The sequence below is a fragment of the Cebidichthys violaceus genome, unplaced genomic scaffold (genome assembly GCF_023349555.1).
Source record: "Cebidichthys violaceus isolate CVI_PGR_0920_01 unplaced genomic scaffold, fCebVio1.0.p SCAF_50, whole genome shotgun sequence".
NCBI classification, from domain to species: Eukaryota; Metazoa; Chordata; class Actinopteri; order Perciformes; family Stichaeidae; genus Cebidichthys; species Cebidichthys violaceus.
The window spans coordinates 1,742,275-1,756,326 of record NW_027176706.1 but is presented as its reverse complement, the minus strand read 5'-3'; the positions used below and the strand labels follow the sequence as shown (position 1 = coordinate 1,756,326).

The following is a 14,052-nucleotide window of genomic DNA, read 5'->3' as shown; positions in this document are numbered from 1 at the left end:
GGAACAACGGTGCAATCAGCCATAATAGTTTCATCAGGTTCAAATCGTCACCGGGACGGGAGGTGTGGAGTAACCCGAGTAACCCGAGCCGTCGGGAGAATATATATATATATAAAAAGAAGGTGAAACCTTCTTTCCCCCCTGGGAGACAATTTGCACTTTATCGAACAAAAAGGACAAGAAAGAGGTGTCTGCAGAATGAATTGGAACAAGGGACACTCTGAAAGGATGAGGTGGATTCAAGTTGAAAATGAGTTTCAGAGTGTGGATGGGGGACGAAATAAGGACCCACAGCAGGAGAACTACCTCCGAACAGATTCTACCAACTCTTCATGTGAGCAGCAGCAGCAGCCTCCATGTGAAAACACCGAAAGGAGACTAGTTCTGCATTCAGTGTTGTTTTCTCGACGCTCCTGCCCAAATGTTTCAAGCGATTTTCCGCTAATGAATCTCGGGGGGTGCCAAGAACAACAGGCTGGAAACACGACCCCCCCCGACACAAGCAATGAAGCTATGATTGCCAGCGTGAGAGAGATGACAAATGAATCCATGGGAAGCAGAACCGGTGGGAGAGAACGGTTATTCTGGATCACAGATACGGAAGAGAGAGAAAAATTACTTTTCACACCACGAGCCGCCGTTCATCAAGGTGCGCTGCGGTGCAAAACCAGAGCTCCTCCGCGTCGAACGCAGAATCTGTTCGTTAGAGATTAGCAGAGAATGTGCTGTTCTGCACCGCTTGGACACCAGTTCAGTCAATGAAATGAAAGAAAAGCACGTTGCCCTGGAGACCTACTTACGTATGCATGTAGAAACACTTGATAATTCATCTACACGTATTGCTAAATCAGCACAAACAACAAATCTGTTACTGGCGTACTGTTTTTGCCGTGGCAACCCCCCCCCCCCGGAGAGAAAGTGGCCACGCACCATTAGGTGTAACTTTAAAGGACTCCACAAGCTGACTCGGCACCTTCTGGGTTCCTACCGGACGGTCACTCAGACCTGCGGCCTCTGGGGGGGGGGGGGGGGGGGGAACGACTTTTCTCAGCTTTCGTTTATGAAAGCAGAAAACCAGATTCCCGAGGATGAAATATTAATGTTGACGAGCGTCAAACAGCCATTAAACTGCAACCCCAAGAGGGGGACAAACAGCGGGGAGTGAAAGTAAAATGCAAGCATAGGCAGTTTATAAGCCGCGTCAGAGTAGAGCTTAAAATTCTTAATTGCGACAGAATTATCAATGAACGTGCATTTCATAGTAGAGCTGAATGTTTCACTCTCAACTGCTAGTTCACTACATCGTAAATGTCTTAACAAGCTGGAAGTGGTGGAAATGTTTGAGTAGCTTTAAGGCTACGAAGACAAAAGGCTCTAGCAGTGTTAGCAGTTCATGATATATATATATATATATATATTTATTATGTAAAGGTTATTTATGAACTATATATACTGGGTAATGTCAATACTGGTGAAACAATTAATCAATCAAGACTGAATTACAAAAGAAATATTTGATATTTTATTCAACAATCTCTGTTCCGAGGTTCCAAAATATATGAGGATTTGCTGCTTTTCTCAGTTTTGATAAATTAAACATCTTTTCAGATCTGAGGTGATGGTTTTACTTTGTGTGTTTTAATGCGAGTAACCGCTGGACATTGGTTCTGATGGTTCCGACTGACGGTCCGGAGGGTCAGGATTGTTTTTTCGGGCCGGTGGTTGAAAGTTTGCCTGGAGCCTCGCCGTCACTTATAGATCTTGAAAGGAAAAATCGGCAGGTCAAGAGTTTATCATTGGAGACGAAAATTGCAATCGGTGCATCTTTCGATTGGGCTTTTTTTTCTCTCCCACTTTTCCTGTCATTTTATTGAACAGAACATGGTTTAATTTATTACTTCATTCACAGGATGGATCGAGCTTAATGCTCTCTAGGCCAGGCGTTTTAAATCACAAGAAAATAATCTAAATTGCGATCGCAACTGTGGCAAAAATCGCAATTCGATATCTTCTCCATTTCATTCGGCTCCATCTTGTGCTGTAAACCAAAACGTCTGCAAGAGAGCTAAAGAGGCGTCTCACGTTACGTTCCTCGGCTTCTTTCGCGGCCTCGGCTTACGGAAGACGAAATGCAAACGCTCGTATGATAACACCAGCGGATGAAATCAGAGTATATCGTCGGCCAAATGAATTGAATTAATCCCAAAAGGGGATTCTGGGGCATCGCGGGACAAAAAGGTTGGAGAACGAGAGAGACGTTGCATCAGAAGCCTGCAGGTCTGTGACGACACCGTTAACGGCTTCATGACAAAACAATTAACAATAAAAGTTTCTCAACATCTGGCAATCCACAGCCTCGATCCCACTGGAACAACTGGCAGCCCTCCTCCTTACCAAAACAACTGCTAATGGGGATAAAGAGTGCAAATCAGGACTATTAATCTTTAAAAAAAAGTGACAAAAAAGTGGAGCATAATTAGCTTTTATCTTTCACTGGAGTCAAAAAATCTATTCTAAAAGGTTTAAACTTAAGTCTGGCTTGCCACAAAAAAAAAAAAAGGACAATGAGTGACTAACAGGGAAGTAACAGTGAGAAGAAAAAAAGTTCTTCTGCTCTGTGTTTCATTAATAGCAGCTCTTTGATATCACACAGCGGCTGCGGTCAAAAAAAAGTCGAGGCGACTTCCTGCTCCGCTGATCCTCCGATTCTCCCGTTAATGAGAAGACGTGACTTAATCAATGGCTTCTGTTCAGGAACTTTAAAAAAAAAGAAAGAAAAAAAAAGACCACTTCTCAGACTTAGCTGAGGGACTTCTGTCGTCAGTTACCTTCCTGTGTGTGTGTGTGTGTGTGTGTGTGTGTGTGTGTGTTTTTTTTTGAATATTTTTAAACCAGAGCAGAGGATTAAAGCACCTGCGCTGTGAACGGCTCAGGTTTTCTGGATTAGAGCTATACGACGTTTGACTTGAAGTCAGTCAAATCTATATTCTCTTTAACGTTTGAATTCATATCTCTAGAAGCTCTTAAGGTATACGTATGTGACAAAATATGTCTTTCTGCTCCAAAAAATGGCAATTTCATACGTATGAAAAATGTGGTTCCTGTTTGTCTACAGGATTAAAGAACAGCCTCTCTGAAAAGAATGTGCTAGAGTAAACATAAACATGGCACGGCTCCACCGTAAAGTCCTTTCTGTCACACTGCCCAGACTGCAGACATATGTTTGTGTCCACATATATACGTGTGTGTGTGTGTGTGTGTGTGTGTGTGTGTGTGTCGTTGATGAAGAATATAAACAGCCCTTTTCATCTTCTATGTTACACACGAGATGGGAGACCACGCATGAAGCGCAGGAAACTGGAAAAAAAACATCCCGAGTTGGAAACGCGTCCGTCGAATAGGGTCAGGAAAAGATGGAACGCATTTTTTGAATTTGTCATCCTGAGTGGAAAACTTCACAACCTCGTTTGCCTCCTTCGTCCCCTCCGCCCCGGCAGACGTTGTAATAACGCGCTCGCTCAGGCTGACAAAGTTTCACACTTTCATTTTCGCACTCCAGAGAAACACCGTGCGGGGGAATGAGCGGCGTGATGGAGCGTCCGAATAGAGGCGCCTCACCTCGACGGGCGGGGAAATTAAAAGAGAGGAGAACTGATGACCCGCTGCAGAAGTCACGACAGAACAACGCACTTGTTGTTGTTGTGACAAAAAAAAACGGTAGAGTCTCATAATTGGCACGTTCAAGCCGACACTCTGGATGCCTAGTTAATCAGGTACCTTCATTGTGGTCAAAAGACTAGAGCGTGGCAGCTAATTGTTTCCAACGATTAATGAAGAAGCCCCGTCTTTATCTGTCCTTCATCTTTACCAATTAAGAGAACAAAATCGCTGAATCGGCTAAATCTGTAGACACTGACACGCTACAAACATGCATCTGCAGACATGTTTTAAGGACACTGTGGATCGTGAAAGTGTAACAGTAGTTAGGAGTAAATCGCTGAGTCGTGCACCAAACGGTTCCTCCGCTCGCTAATCCTCAGCGGGAAGCCTCCGTTCGTTGTTCATCAGCCTGCGGCCTCAGAAGTCCCTCCTCATAAACTGAGCATGGTGCTGCACCATCCCACACAACGTCACATTACACAAAAACACATGGGAGTAAATACATACATGCAATCACTGCATAGATGACACAGCTAGTGGTCAGTGGTCTAACCCTGAATCTTTACAAAAAAAGAAAAAAAGGTGCGAGCATTTCTATTGCCTCTTTAGGGCTCTCAACATGGCGACAGCAGCTTGAGGCGAACGGTGCAAATAAGGAGAAGCTTGGACACACACACACACACACACACACACACACACACACACACACACACACACACACACACACACACACACACACACACACACACAGTTACCTCACTCTGCTCCACTTTATCTTTACAGAGCTAATAGTGGTTTGCTGCCACATTAATTCTCTGAATGTCGTCTGTTGCTCCTTTAACGTGGCGATGTTTACGACTTCATTTAAATAAATGTCTGCTGGTTCACTATTCATGGCCGGATGAGGCAACACAGGGGTGACTGAGGAAAGTATTGCAAAATGAATATATTTGCAATATCACAAGCTGAGTGTCAGTGGTGCCATTTTAAGGTAGGAGAGAGAGAGAGAGAGAGAGAGAGAGAGAGAGAGAGAGAGACAGAGAGAGAGCGCGCGAAAGAGAGCAAGAAGAGAGAGACAGAGAGAGTGAGAGAGACAGAGAGAGAAAGAGAAAAAGAGAGAGAGAAAGAAAGAGAGTGAGAGAGAAAGAGAGTGAGAGAGAAAGAGAGAGAGAGCGAGAGAGAAAGAGAGTGAGAGAGAAAGAGAGTGAGAGAGAGATTAAAGTGTTCTGGTATTAATCAGGACATGGCCTTCACACGTTTTCTTCAATATTCCTTTTTGCATATTTTTCTTATTTGTTAAAAACCTTTGGGAACCTATTCTTCATTTATGATGCATGTTCTGTGTCATCTCACTTTATTTCACCGGTCCGGTCATTACCCTGGTTATGCGATCGTCTCCCATCGGTTGTTCATACTGTATTGGTGGGGGCTGAGAATTTATATTCGTTGCATCATAATAGACATAACTCAGATATCCGCAGGAAATATTTTTGGGAGACGAGAAATGCTCAAAACATTGGACCCAGCCCTCACTAAAAAAACCTCTGCTTCGTTACAGTCAGTGTTGCAGTTCCAACCAGAGAGGAACACCCGTCATTCAAACGGTTCATATCACTTTAAGAACCCTGTTCCACGGACTGACACCTGATGTATGAACCGCTCCAGCCTGACGAGTTCACCTCCAGCAGCGGCCTGGAACCGAGAGCTGGAGGGAGCTGAAGGTTCACCCCCCCCCCCCCCCCCCCCCCCACCCTTCAACCTGCTTGTTAAATCTTAAATATGTTAAGAGCCCCGAGAGCCGCTGCTCACCATAAATCATTCACATCAGTCCAGACGAACAGTTAATGACCTCTCCCACACACACACACACACACACACACACACACACACACACACACACACACACACACACACACACACACACACACACACACACACACACACACACACAGGACGAAATACCAGCTTGCTGGAAATTTCCAGAGGATGCATCTCACTCGCATTGAAAGGCTTTTATTGTGAAGGAGCGCAGACGGTAGAGTTCAGACGGTTAAGGTCTGTGTAAACTACTTTTTTTTTTTGTTTTGTTGTTGTTGCTCTGCAGCAAATGAGAGGAGACGGTTCTGGAAGGATTTACGCTACGACACGAAGAATCCCGATTACGGAAAAAGCCAAAATATTCATTAATCCGTTTGATTTGCATAAATTAACACAAATGTTTGCAGAAACGGGATGAAGAACAGGAGGTTCTAACAAAAACAAGCACGTCGGTTGGGAAGACGGCGTGCTCGAGGTGCTCCACATTACACATTAAATAAAACCCAAAACAGTGGTCGCCTGTATTAAACAGAACCTTGCATACCTGATTTTGGGAGCTTTTGCATGAAATCCTTCATTCAAGTGAGACTCAAGCCAACAAAAAAACAGTCCTTATCCAAGACCAAGAAAGACACAAAGTACCTTTTAATCCCATTAGTACACATTTAAATAAGATAGTATGGCCTTTAAGTACCTCGGGGTCTTGTTCGCGATGGAGGGAAATCAATCAAAGAAAAGAGAGCTGAGCCGCAAGGCAAAGCTCTCTATCTACCGGGCAATCTTGGTTCCTACCCTCACCTGTGGTCATGTGGACTGGGTCATGACCCAAAGAATCAGATCGTGGGTACAAGCGGCCGAAATGGGTTTCCTCAGGAGGGTGGCTGGCGTCTCCCTCAGAGATAGGGTGAGAAGTTGGGTCATCTGTGAGGGACTCGGAGTAGAGCTGCTGCTCCTTTTGCGTGGAAAGGAGCCATGTTGAGGTGGTTTCGGGCATCTGGTGAAGATGCCACCTGGGCGCCTCCCTAGGGAGGTGTTCCAGACACGACCAGCTGGGAGGAGACCCCCGAGGGAGGCCCGGGACCAGGTGGAGGGACTACATCTCCAAACTGGGAGAGCCTCAGGATCCCCCCAGTCAGAGCTGAGCTGATGTGGCACCGGGAAAGGGAAGTTTGGGGGTCCACCTGCTGGAGCTGTTGCCCCCGAGACCCGATCCCAGATAAGCGGACGAAGATGAGATGCGTATGGCCTTTACAAATCACTGAAGGCCAAACGCTGGCTTTAAACATTAAACATGAGGAAATCATCCTACTGTAATGAAGTACTGCAGTGTATTGAACTTTTGTGATAGTTTAGCTTTGCTTGTATATAAAGTCTATCTGCCCTTAAACTGTCAACACGTTACTCACAACACAAGATCAGAGGAAAAGATTGCATCGCGACGAAATATGAAACACACACACACACACACACACACACACACACACACACACACACACACTTTAAACTACACAGCCACTCCCCCTCACTCCTCATTCATAAAGCTATAAAATACGTTTTATCAATAAATTGACAAACAAACAAAAACGTCAGGCAGCCTGATGCAGATTCATGCCGGCCCGATCATGCGTTCACGGGTCTTAAGAATTTAAAGACGGAGGCCGTAATGATCCGAGCGAACAGATTTACGGGACGCACCGTGCCGAACGACGCCAACGTGAAAGGAGCTGTGTGAGGGAACGACTGATCCGCCTCGCGATGTGCGGGGATACGAATCGTCTTTGTTGAAGCCAATTATTTTTGATCCGACTCAAACAGCGGCCGCTGGAGAAACACAGCGCTGCTTAAGCGCTCCTCGCGTGAACCGCGGAGGATCTCGATTAGGGAAAGAATAAGACGACAAACAACTGAAATAAATAAGAAAGACGCCGTTATCTGCACGCCGTTAGCTGCACGCCGTTAGCTGCCTAACGGAACGGAAAACACAGAGACGGAGCAGAAATAAGAGCGACGGCGTTTCTACAAGAAAGGAAGTCGGGAGCAGACGCCGAACAAAACAGAGACATCCACATCACTACGGTATCTTAGCAACAGATGTATGTCTATTTTGTGCCAAATATAAGAAAGTGTGTGTGGTGGTGGTGGTGGGGGGGGGAGGGGAGTCGGGAGAAAGGTAAGATAATAAATAAAGGTGGGTTCATTACGCTGACCCGGATGATGTCATCGGGGTTATTGCAGCTCGGGCTTCGAGAGGTGTTGGGGTCTGGCAGATAGATAGACCGCCCACTCTTTGAACGTCCCAGATTCCCCCCAAAGTGAATTTCCACATTCATTCACTGCCGTTGAGATCTCAGAAAATCCTCATATTTTAAGCATAGAACTAAGCCAACGAACTACAAAATGAAAAAAAGAAGAAGAAGGACATGAAGACAGACTCAGCTGGTCTACTTCGCGTCCCCCCCCAAACGTTTTCAGAAACTCACGTCGGGTGAAACTACTTTTGTCACGTAACAGAAAGTTCCCAAACGAGCCGCCGCGTCGGTCTGGTTGGAAATCCGGGAGCAGAAACCAGCGAACCGGTCAGAGAAGTCGGTGTTACACCGAGGATTGTGGGTAGTGTAGTACTTGACATTGTTTTTACATTACATTACGGTCATTTAGCAGACGCTTTTATCCAAAGCGACTTACAGTTCAGTATCTATCTACACACCGTAGGCGCAGCTACGGGAGCAATTTTGGGGTTAAGTGTCTTGCTCAAGGACACATTGACATGAGACTAGTAGAGCAGGAGACGGGGATCGAACCGCCGACCCTCTGATTGAAAAGGCGGCCCTGCTCTCCACTTAGCCTCGGTCACCCAGTGTTTCTTAATAGCAGCATTTACCATCGTTTCACATTCTCGTGGCTGGTAGTAACTAGACCCGGCTCACGACATTACGGCTAATCATCTAAATCCTCCGTTCAGAGTACTTACTGTTGGGCTCTATTGTTGGGAGACTATTCCTGAAGAAAGATGCTATTAAGTGGAATTATGGGTAATGTAGTACCCGGCGTTTCTGGAGCTTCGCTTATGCTAAAGACAAAAAGTCTGAATACCTTGGCTTCCACTTCTGGGAACTTGAACATTTTATTTTTAACCTGCCTCGTGTGAGTCCTCCAATTTATGGAGGAGCTATACTTAATAGGCGGAGTAGACCTTCCTTTGTATGCTCGTGTCCTTCATTCTAGGTCATAAGAGATGCACAAGGGATGAGGAAATTATATTTTTACTTCGAGTAGGCCTTGAAGCATACGCTGTGGTTGAAAATAAATTGCATAACTGTACAACGTAGCTTTGCGAGCGTGTCTTTTAAATCTTTAATTTTTCTGTTGCTCTTATAGCGTTTGAGGCTCTCTTTGCGGTGAGTACTAGAGGTCCTATAGGAATACGTGAGGCGGAGCAGAGATAAGTGAGCACGTTACGGACATTTGAGAACTCATTCAAACCAGTTTCTTATTCAGACATTCAAAATGTGTCTTTTTTTTGTTTCTCTAAGATATACCAAAAAGACAAGAGGGGTGCACACAAAACTGTTAAATGTAAGCGGAGCTTATGTCAGGGCATCGCAGCGGGTTAAAATATAGATACAAGAGGTACGCTGTGATATTATTAGACCACAAGACCTCCCTGCTAACTTCCCCTCAGCTTTCACAATCAAACACCCACTCCCCCCTCCCTCCCTCCCTCCCTCCCCCCCGGTGTGTCAGGCTGTCTGATCGTGTGCAGCTCCTCTGCACCATCGACTGGAGGTGGACATCCAGAGGTCTCTCGACAGCAACCGAGCAACTCAAGACACCGGGAGTATTTTCAGCCTCGACTCATTAGCGGCAACCGAAGGTGTCGGGGCCGGGACTGACCGAAAGAGGGAAACGAGGGAAAAGAGGCGTCGCGCTCGCTGCCTGCTGAGGCCCGAGTAGCCACAAACAAGGCATCTCCTTTTATTTTGTAAAGCTCTAGCAAATCACAGCGGTGAGGCTGAACATGGAGTTACAGACATGAAACCCCAAAATCAGCACAAAGCGGTGCAGTGGCTCAACGTTTGGACCCGAGGACTACAGGCTTTTTGTTTGTGTGACGGCTCCTATTCTCTATCCACCCAGTGAAAACGTTGAGTTAAAGCTGAATAGATCGTTTTCACACCCGACCCTCGGACTTGTCTCACACACGCGCGCGCGCGCGCACACACACACACACACACACACACACACACACACACACACACACACACACACACACACACACACACACACACACACACACACACACACACACACACACACACACACACACACGTGTAACTAAAGACACGTTCAACTGCTGCAGTGGCTGCTGGGACGGAGCAATCGTTAATGTTACAGACGGGGGGGAAGAAGTTAAAATGACATCCGACACAAATCAAGCCTGTCTTTACTAACAGGCCTACATGTACCACAGTCCTTCAAAAGTAGCAGTAACTAACCCTCTTCTTAAGAAGACGATATTACAAAATCTCACTTTAATTGCTCGCCATGGAGTAAATAATTGAGCGTCTATCACACCCGGGAACATGCAAATGAGTGAATGAGTTATTTTGGACACAATTTCCAGAATGTGATTCATTCCGGCGCATGAAAGAAATGAGAAAAAACGCTGATGCGAGCAACAAAAGCCTATTAAGATTCAGGCTAGCACAATGTGTTCGAAGAGATATAAAAGTAGAAGAAGAAAAGGTGCGGAGCGTAGATCGTTGCACTTATGAATAACTAAGAGGGGGGAGGAGTCATTTTCCCTGATGACCGACCAACTCGGAGAGATTACTTACTGAATGTTGAGAGACAAATGCACAACACTTCTAACAAATGCACGGGCAAATAGAGACGGTGAAATGACCCGTCAGCTGTGCTCTACTCAGGTCTAACCCCCTTCAGCGGTGAGAGACTCTCTCGATGTGTTCAGACAGCTCTCCCGACTGCCGTGCTGTCCGTTTCAAAAATGTGTCTCCATCGCAACGGACCGGACCGGACCGTCTGGCATCCGGACCGTCTGGCGGGAGTGCTGCGTTATGATAATAGCCAGAGTAGATGTAAGACCTGAAACTATACGGTGCCATTTGTGAGGATATTTATGCAAGATCTTTAGCTTCCGTTTTGGTTTTATAGAACTCAGACTCGGCGTGTTTCACCGGGACGTTAAGAAGGGAAGCTGAGGTCGAGTCACAAGAAGGGACTCGGGGGTGTCGAGACGGATGGATTTAGAGATGGTGTTCTGTGTCTCACCTTGTAACACCGTCCTCACTGGATGGTGTCTGGATCGTCTCCTCCACGCTCATCGCCTGAGGACCGAGCTCTCCTCCTCCTCCTCCTGCTGTCCGTCCAGCTCCTGACTGCTGCTGCTGCTCCCCTTCATCCTCCACCTCCTCATTGCCTGGCTTCTCCTTCCCTCGGCCCTCGCTTTCATTGTCGCTCTCCTCGTCCAACATGTCGTCCACCTGTTTGTTTTTTGGGGGTTTTTAAAAAGGGGAGCTTTTGTGAGATATTGTTCTACGCTTTGGACCGGCCTAATGTGTCAAACAGCATATCAACTCTTCTTTCTACTTTATGGATGTGTCGCTGCCATATTAGAAATTTCAACATGCATACATTTATATCATAACCGCCAAAAATACCCTCACACTTTGCATATGGACCACTCAGAAGTGCAGATAAGATGAATTACTTCCTCTCATTCCACTGCATACAAATGAGTCCTTTTATTATTTTGTGAAAGAAAATCTGCCAAATTAGAGCCAAACTATTACTTATTTGTGAGTTAATCATAAAATAGAAACTAATGAAATGTATTTAATGAATAATATCTACTTAAAGAGTATCACTGCGTGCTTCAGCCTGTTCCCTTGAAGCGTCGCAGATCCCAGTTTATCATCAAATTAAATCTGGAACGTGGTTTTCCTTCTCAAAACGATCGGGTTACATAATGTTCTGTAATGTTGGAAGGTGATGAAACAGTTAAAAGTGTCATTTAACTAAAGACTGACCAGTAAAAGATCCAACATAACCCACAACATACTGTACAAACGACGATAAGGATTTTAGGAGAAACGCTTATTTACTTTCTTGCTCCGAGAGTTAAAATGACAAAATTGATACCGCTCTCATGTCTGTACAGTACATATGAAACTGCAGCCAGAAGCAGGTTAGCTTAGCACAAAAACTGGAAACCGCTAGCCTGGCTCTGCCCAAAAATTAATAAAAAATCCACATTATTTGTCTGTAAAAACCACAACTTGCCATTTTCATACTTTCCTTTCTTCTGGATTAAATAAACAAGATAAATCTTATTCGTTGGTGAGTTTTACAGACACTGGCCAGGGCAGTTGTTTCCCTGTATCCATTCTTTATGCTAAGCTAAGCTAAGCTAACGTACTGCTGGCAGTAGTTTTCTTATTTTGTACACGTACGAGTGGAACCAATCTTCTCACCCACCCAAGGGAGCCAATCAACAGATTTGCTAAAAGTGTCTAACTGCTCTTTTAATTAGGTTATTAAAGATGTATCACCATATGGCAGCTGGACTCTCAGGTGGATGATCTATGTAAAATGACCAAATACAGATTTTTGGGTATTTCTGTACTGCGATATCTCGTCAGCTAACATACACGGCGATACCGATACATCTGTGATACTGTTACGTAATGCTGGATGCGGACACGCTGATACAACCTGCACAGTATAACTCTGTCCAACACAAGAAGACAAACTACAAACGACAGGCGCAAGAATCCCCACAGAGTCACATCAACGCCTCTCAGATACTCTAAAGGCACAAAGGCAGCCTTCATGCGAGGGCTACGGAAATTAACAATATATTGAACAGGTGTTGATTCAATCTGTCCAACCGCCCTGAAGATGGAATGATGTTTGAGGTCGGGGTAATGAACTCGTCGCATCAAATGTTGAGAAAACATTTCGGTGCCAAATACAACAGAGTCTGTCCAGCGGGATTTTTTCCGCAAGCGGTTGAACGCGACATCGTCACCTCCACCCGCTCATTGGTGTTGTATTTTCTTAATTTACACTGCTAACAATACAAAAAGGAGGTCTATTGTTCTGCCTTTCAGACAGCAGACCGAAAAGCGACGCTCGACGGATATGTGTAACGTTTAGTGGGAATCGGTGCCGACGCTACCACGCTAGGCTAACTAGCTCCCAGTTCACGAAAAAAAAACATTTCTCAAGTCTAAGCTAGTTAGCCTAGCTCGCTAGCTTCCGTTTTCCAAGCGGAATACAAACTTAACAGCACAACGGGTCCTCTCAAGTGTTGAACGTAATATATCGATATTACATTACCAACACAATGTGGGTTCGACACGCCTAGCATGACTTTTCATATGCTATACAACGCTACGTCGTGCTAACAGCGCGCGCTAACAGCGCGAGAGCTAACAGCGCTTCTCCGTCCAACGTCATTTCCCAAAATGTCAGTCAACCGATGCCGTGGACAACGGCCAATCAGAGGCTTGAAGATTAGACACTGTTGGCGTGAACATTTCCCAAAAAATAGCTTCAATGTAAAACGGGGGAAAAAATGATGTGCCTCGTAGCTGCAGTATCATTAAAGTTTATATTTTCTTGTACAAAAAGTGAGGCGGATTCACATTACAGCTCGACTTTAAAAGTAAAGCATGAAAGTTGAAATTGTTAAGAATACTTCTTTGACATATTTTTGAGCAAAAAATAAAAAGGACCAAAGTCAAAAAGACACTTTCTCCCCAGAGTGGCATAAAGTACTTTCTGAGCACAATATATATATATATATAGATATATATATATAAAAAGGGCAAAACACTTCCAAGTTCTGAGTATGCATCAGAGAAGTTTGTACTTACTGCTGACAAATACCACTGAGGCTCCGTACAACATCTGGGCGGCGGAGCAATTTTTTTTGCTTCCGATCACAACCCTTATAAATAAAATGTGAAGTTGACGGTGTCAGGAGGGTTCCTGGGTATGGGTAATGGGTGCATTAACAAACCACAGCCATCAGCATCCTGTTCCTGGGTGTAATCCAAAAAAAAAAAAAAAAAAAAAGGCCAAAGAAAAGAGACCGCCGTGAAACTGTTCAGAGCACGGCGTGGCTCCCGCTCGCAGCTAGTTTACAGTCGGGTTTTTAGCAACGACGCTTCAGTTGCTAAAAAGGTTCTCAATACAACATTCAGAGAAACAATATAGCAGCAAACAACTATCATCCATGTAAAGATATAACAGAGTAACGGCTGATTGAAGCCGTCCCGACCAACGGTAAACGCCATCAGCTCCGTCAGCACGGTTGCCGTTATTTTGCGCCGTTCGCGCCGTTAGCTGGGTGTGGAGGCACTCGATGAGCTCTGAACTTTGGATTCAGCCCCGTTAGAGGACGGAACAGCAAACATCAAAGAGAGGAAGGTGTGTTTTTTTTCCTTTCTTCTCTGCACTCCAAAAGATGCTGATTATCGTTTCATCATCCGCCTATTACGCACAAAAAGGCTGACTGCAATGGAGCGGACAGGAACTTCAATGAAA

At 45.1% G+C, this 14,052-nt stretch overlaps 1 protein-coding gene across 1 annotated transcript in view; it reads right to left on the bottom strand.

Annotated features, from left to right (window-relative positions):
• The window catches only part of ctdp1 (CTD (carboxy-terminal domain, RNA polymerase II, polypeptide A) phosphatase, subunit 1), a 46,886-nt gene that overhangs the window by 9,784 nt on the left and 23,050 nt on the right, over positions 1–14,052 (bottom strand). Inside the window, exon 12 of the mRNA XM_068731245.1 lies at positions 10,771–10,982. Within this exon, the coding sequence (XP_068587346.1) occupies positions 10,771–10,982 (212 nt within the window). The remainder of the gene's footprint in view (positions 1–10,770; positions 10,983–14,052) is intronic.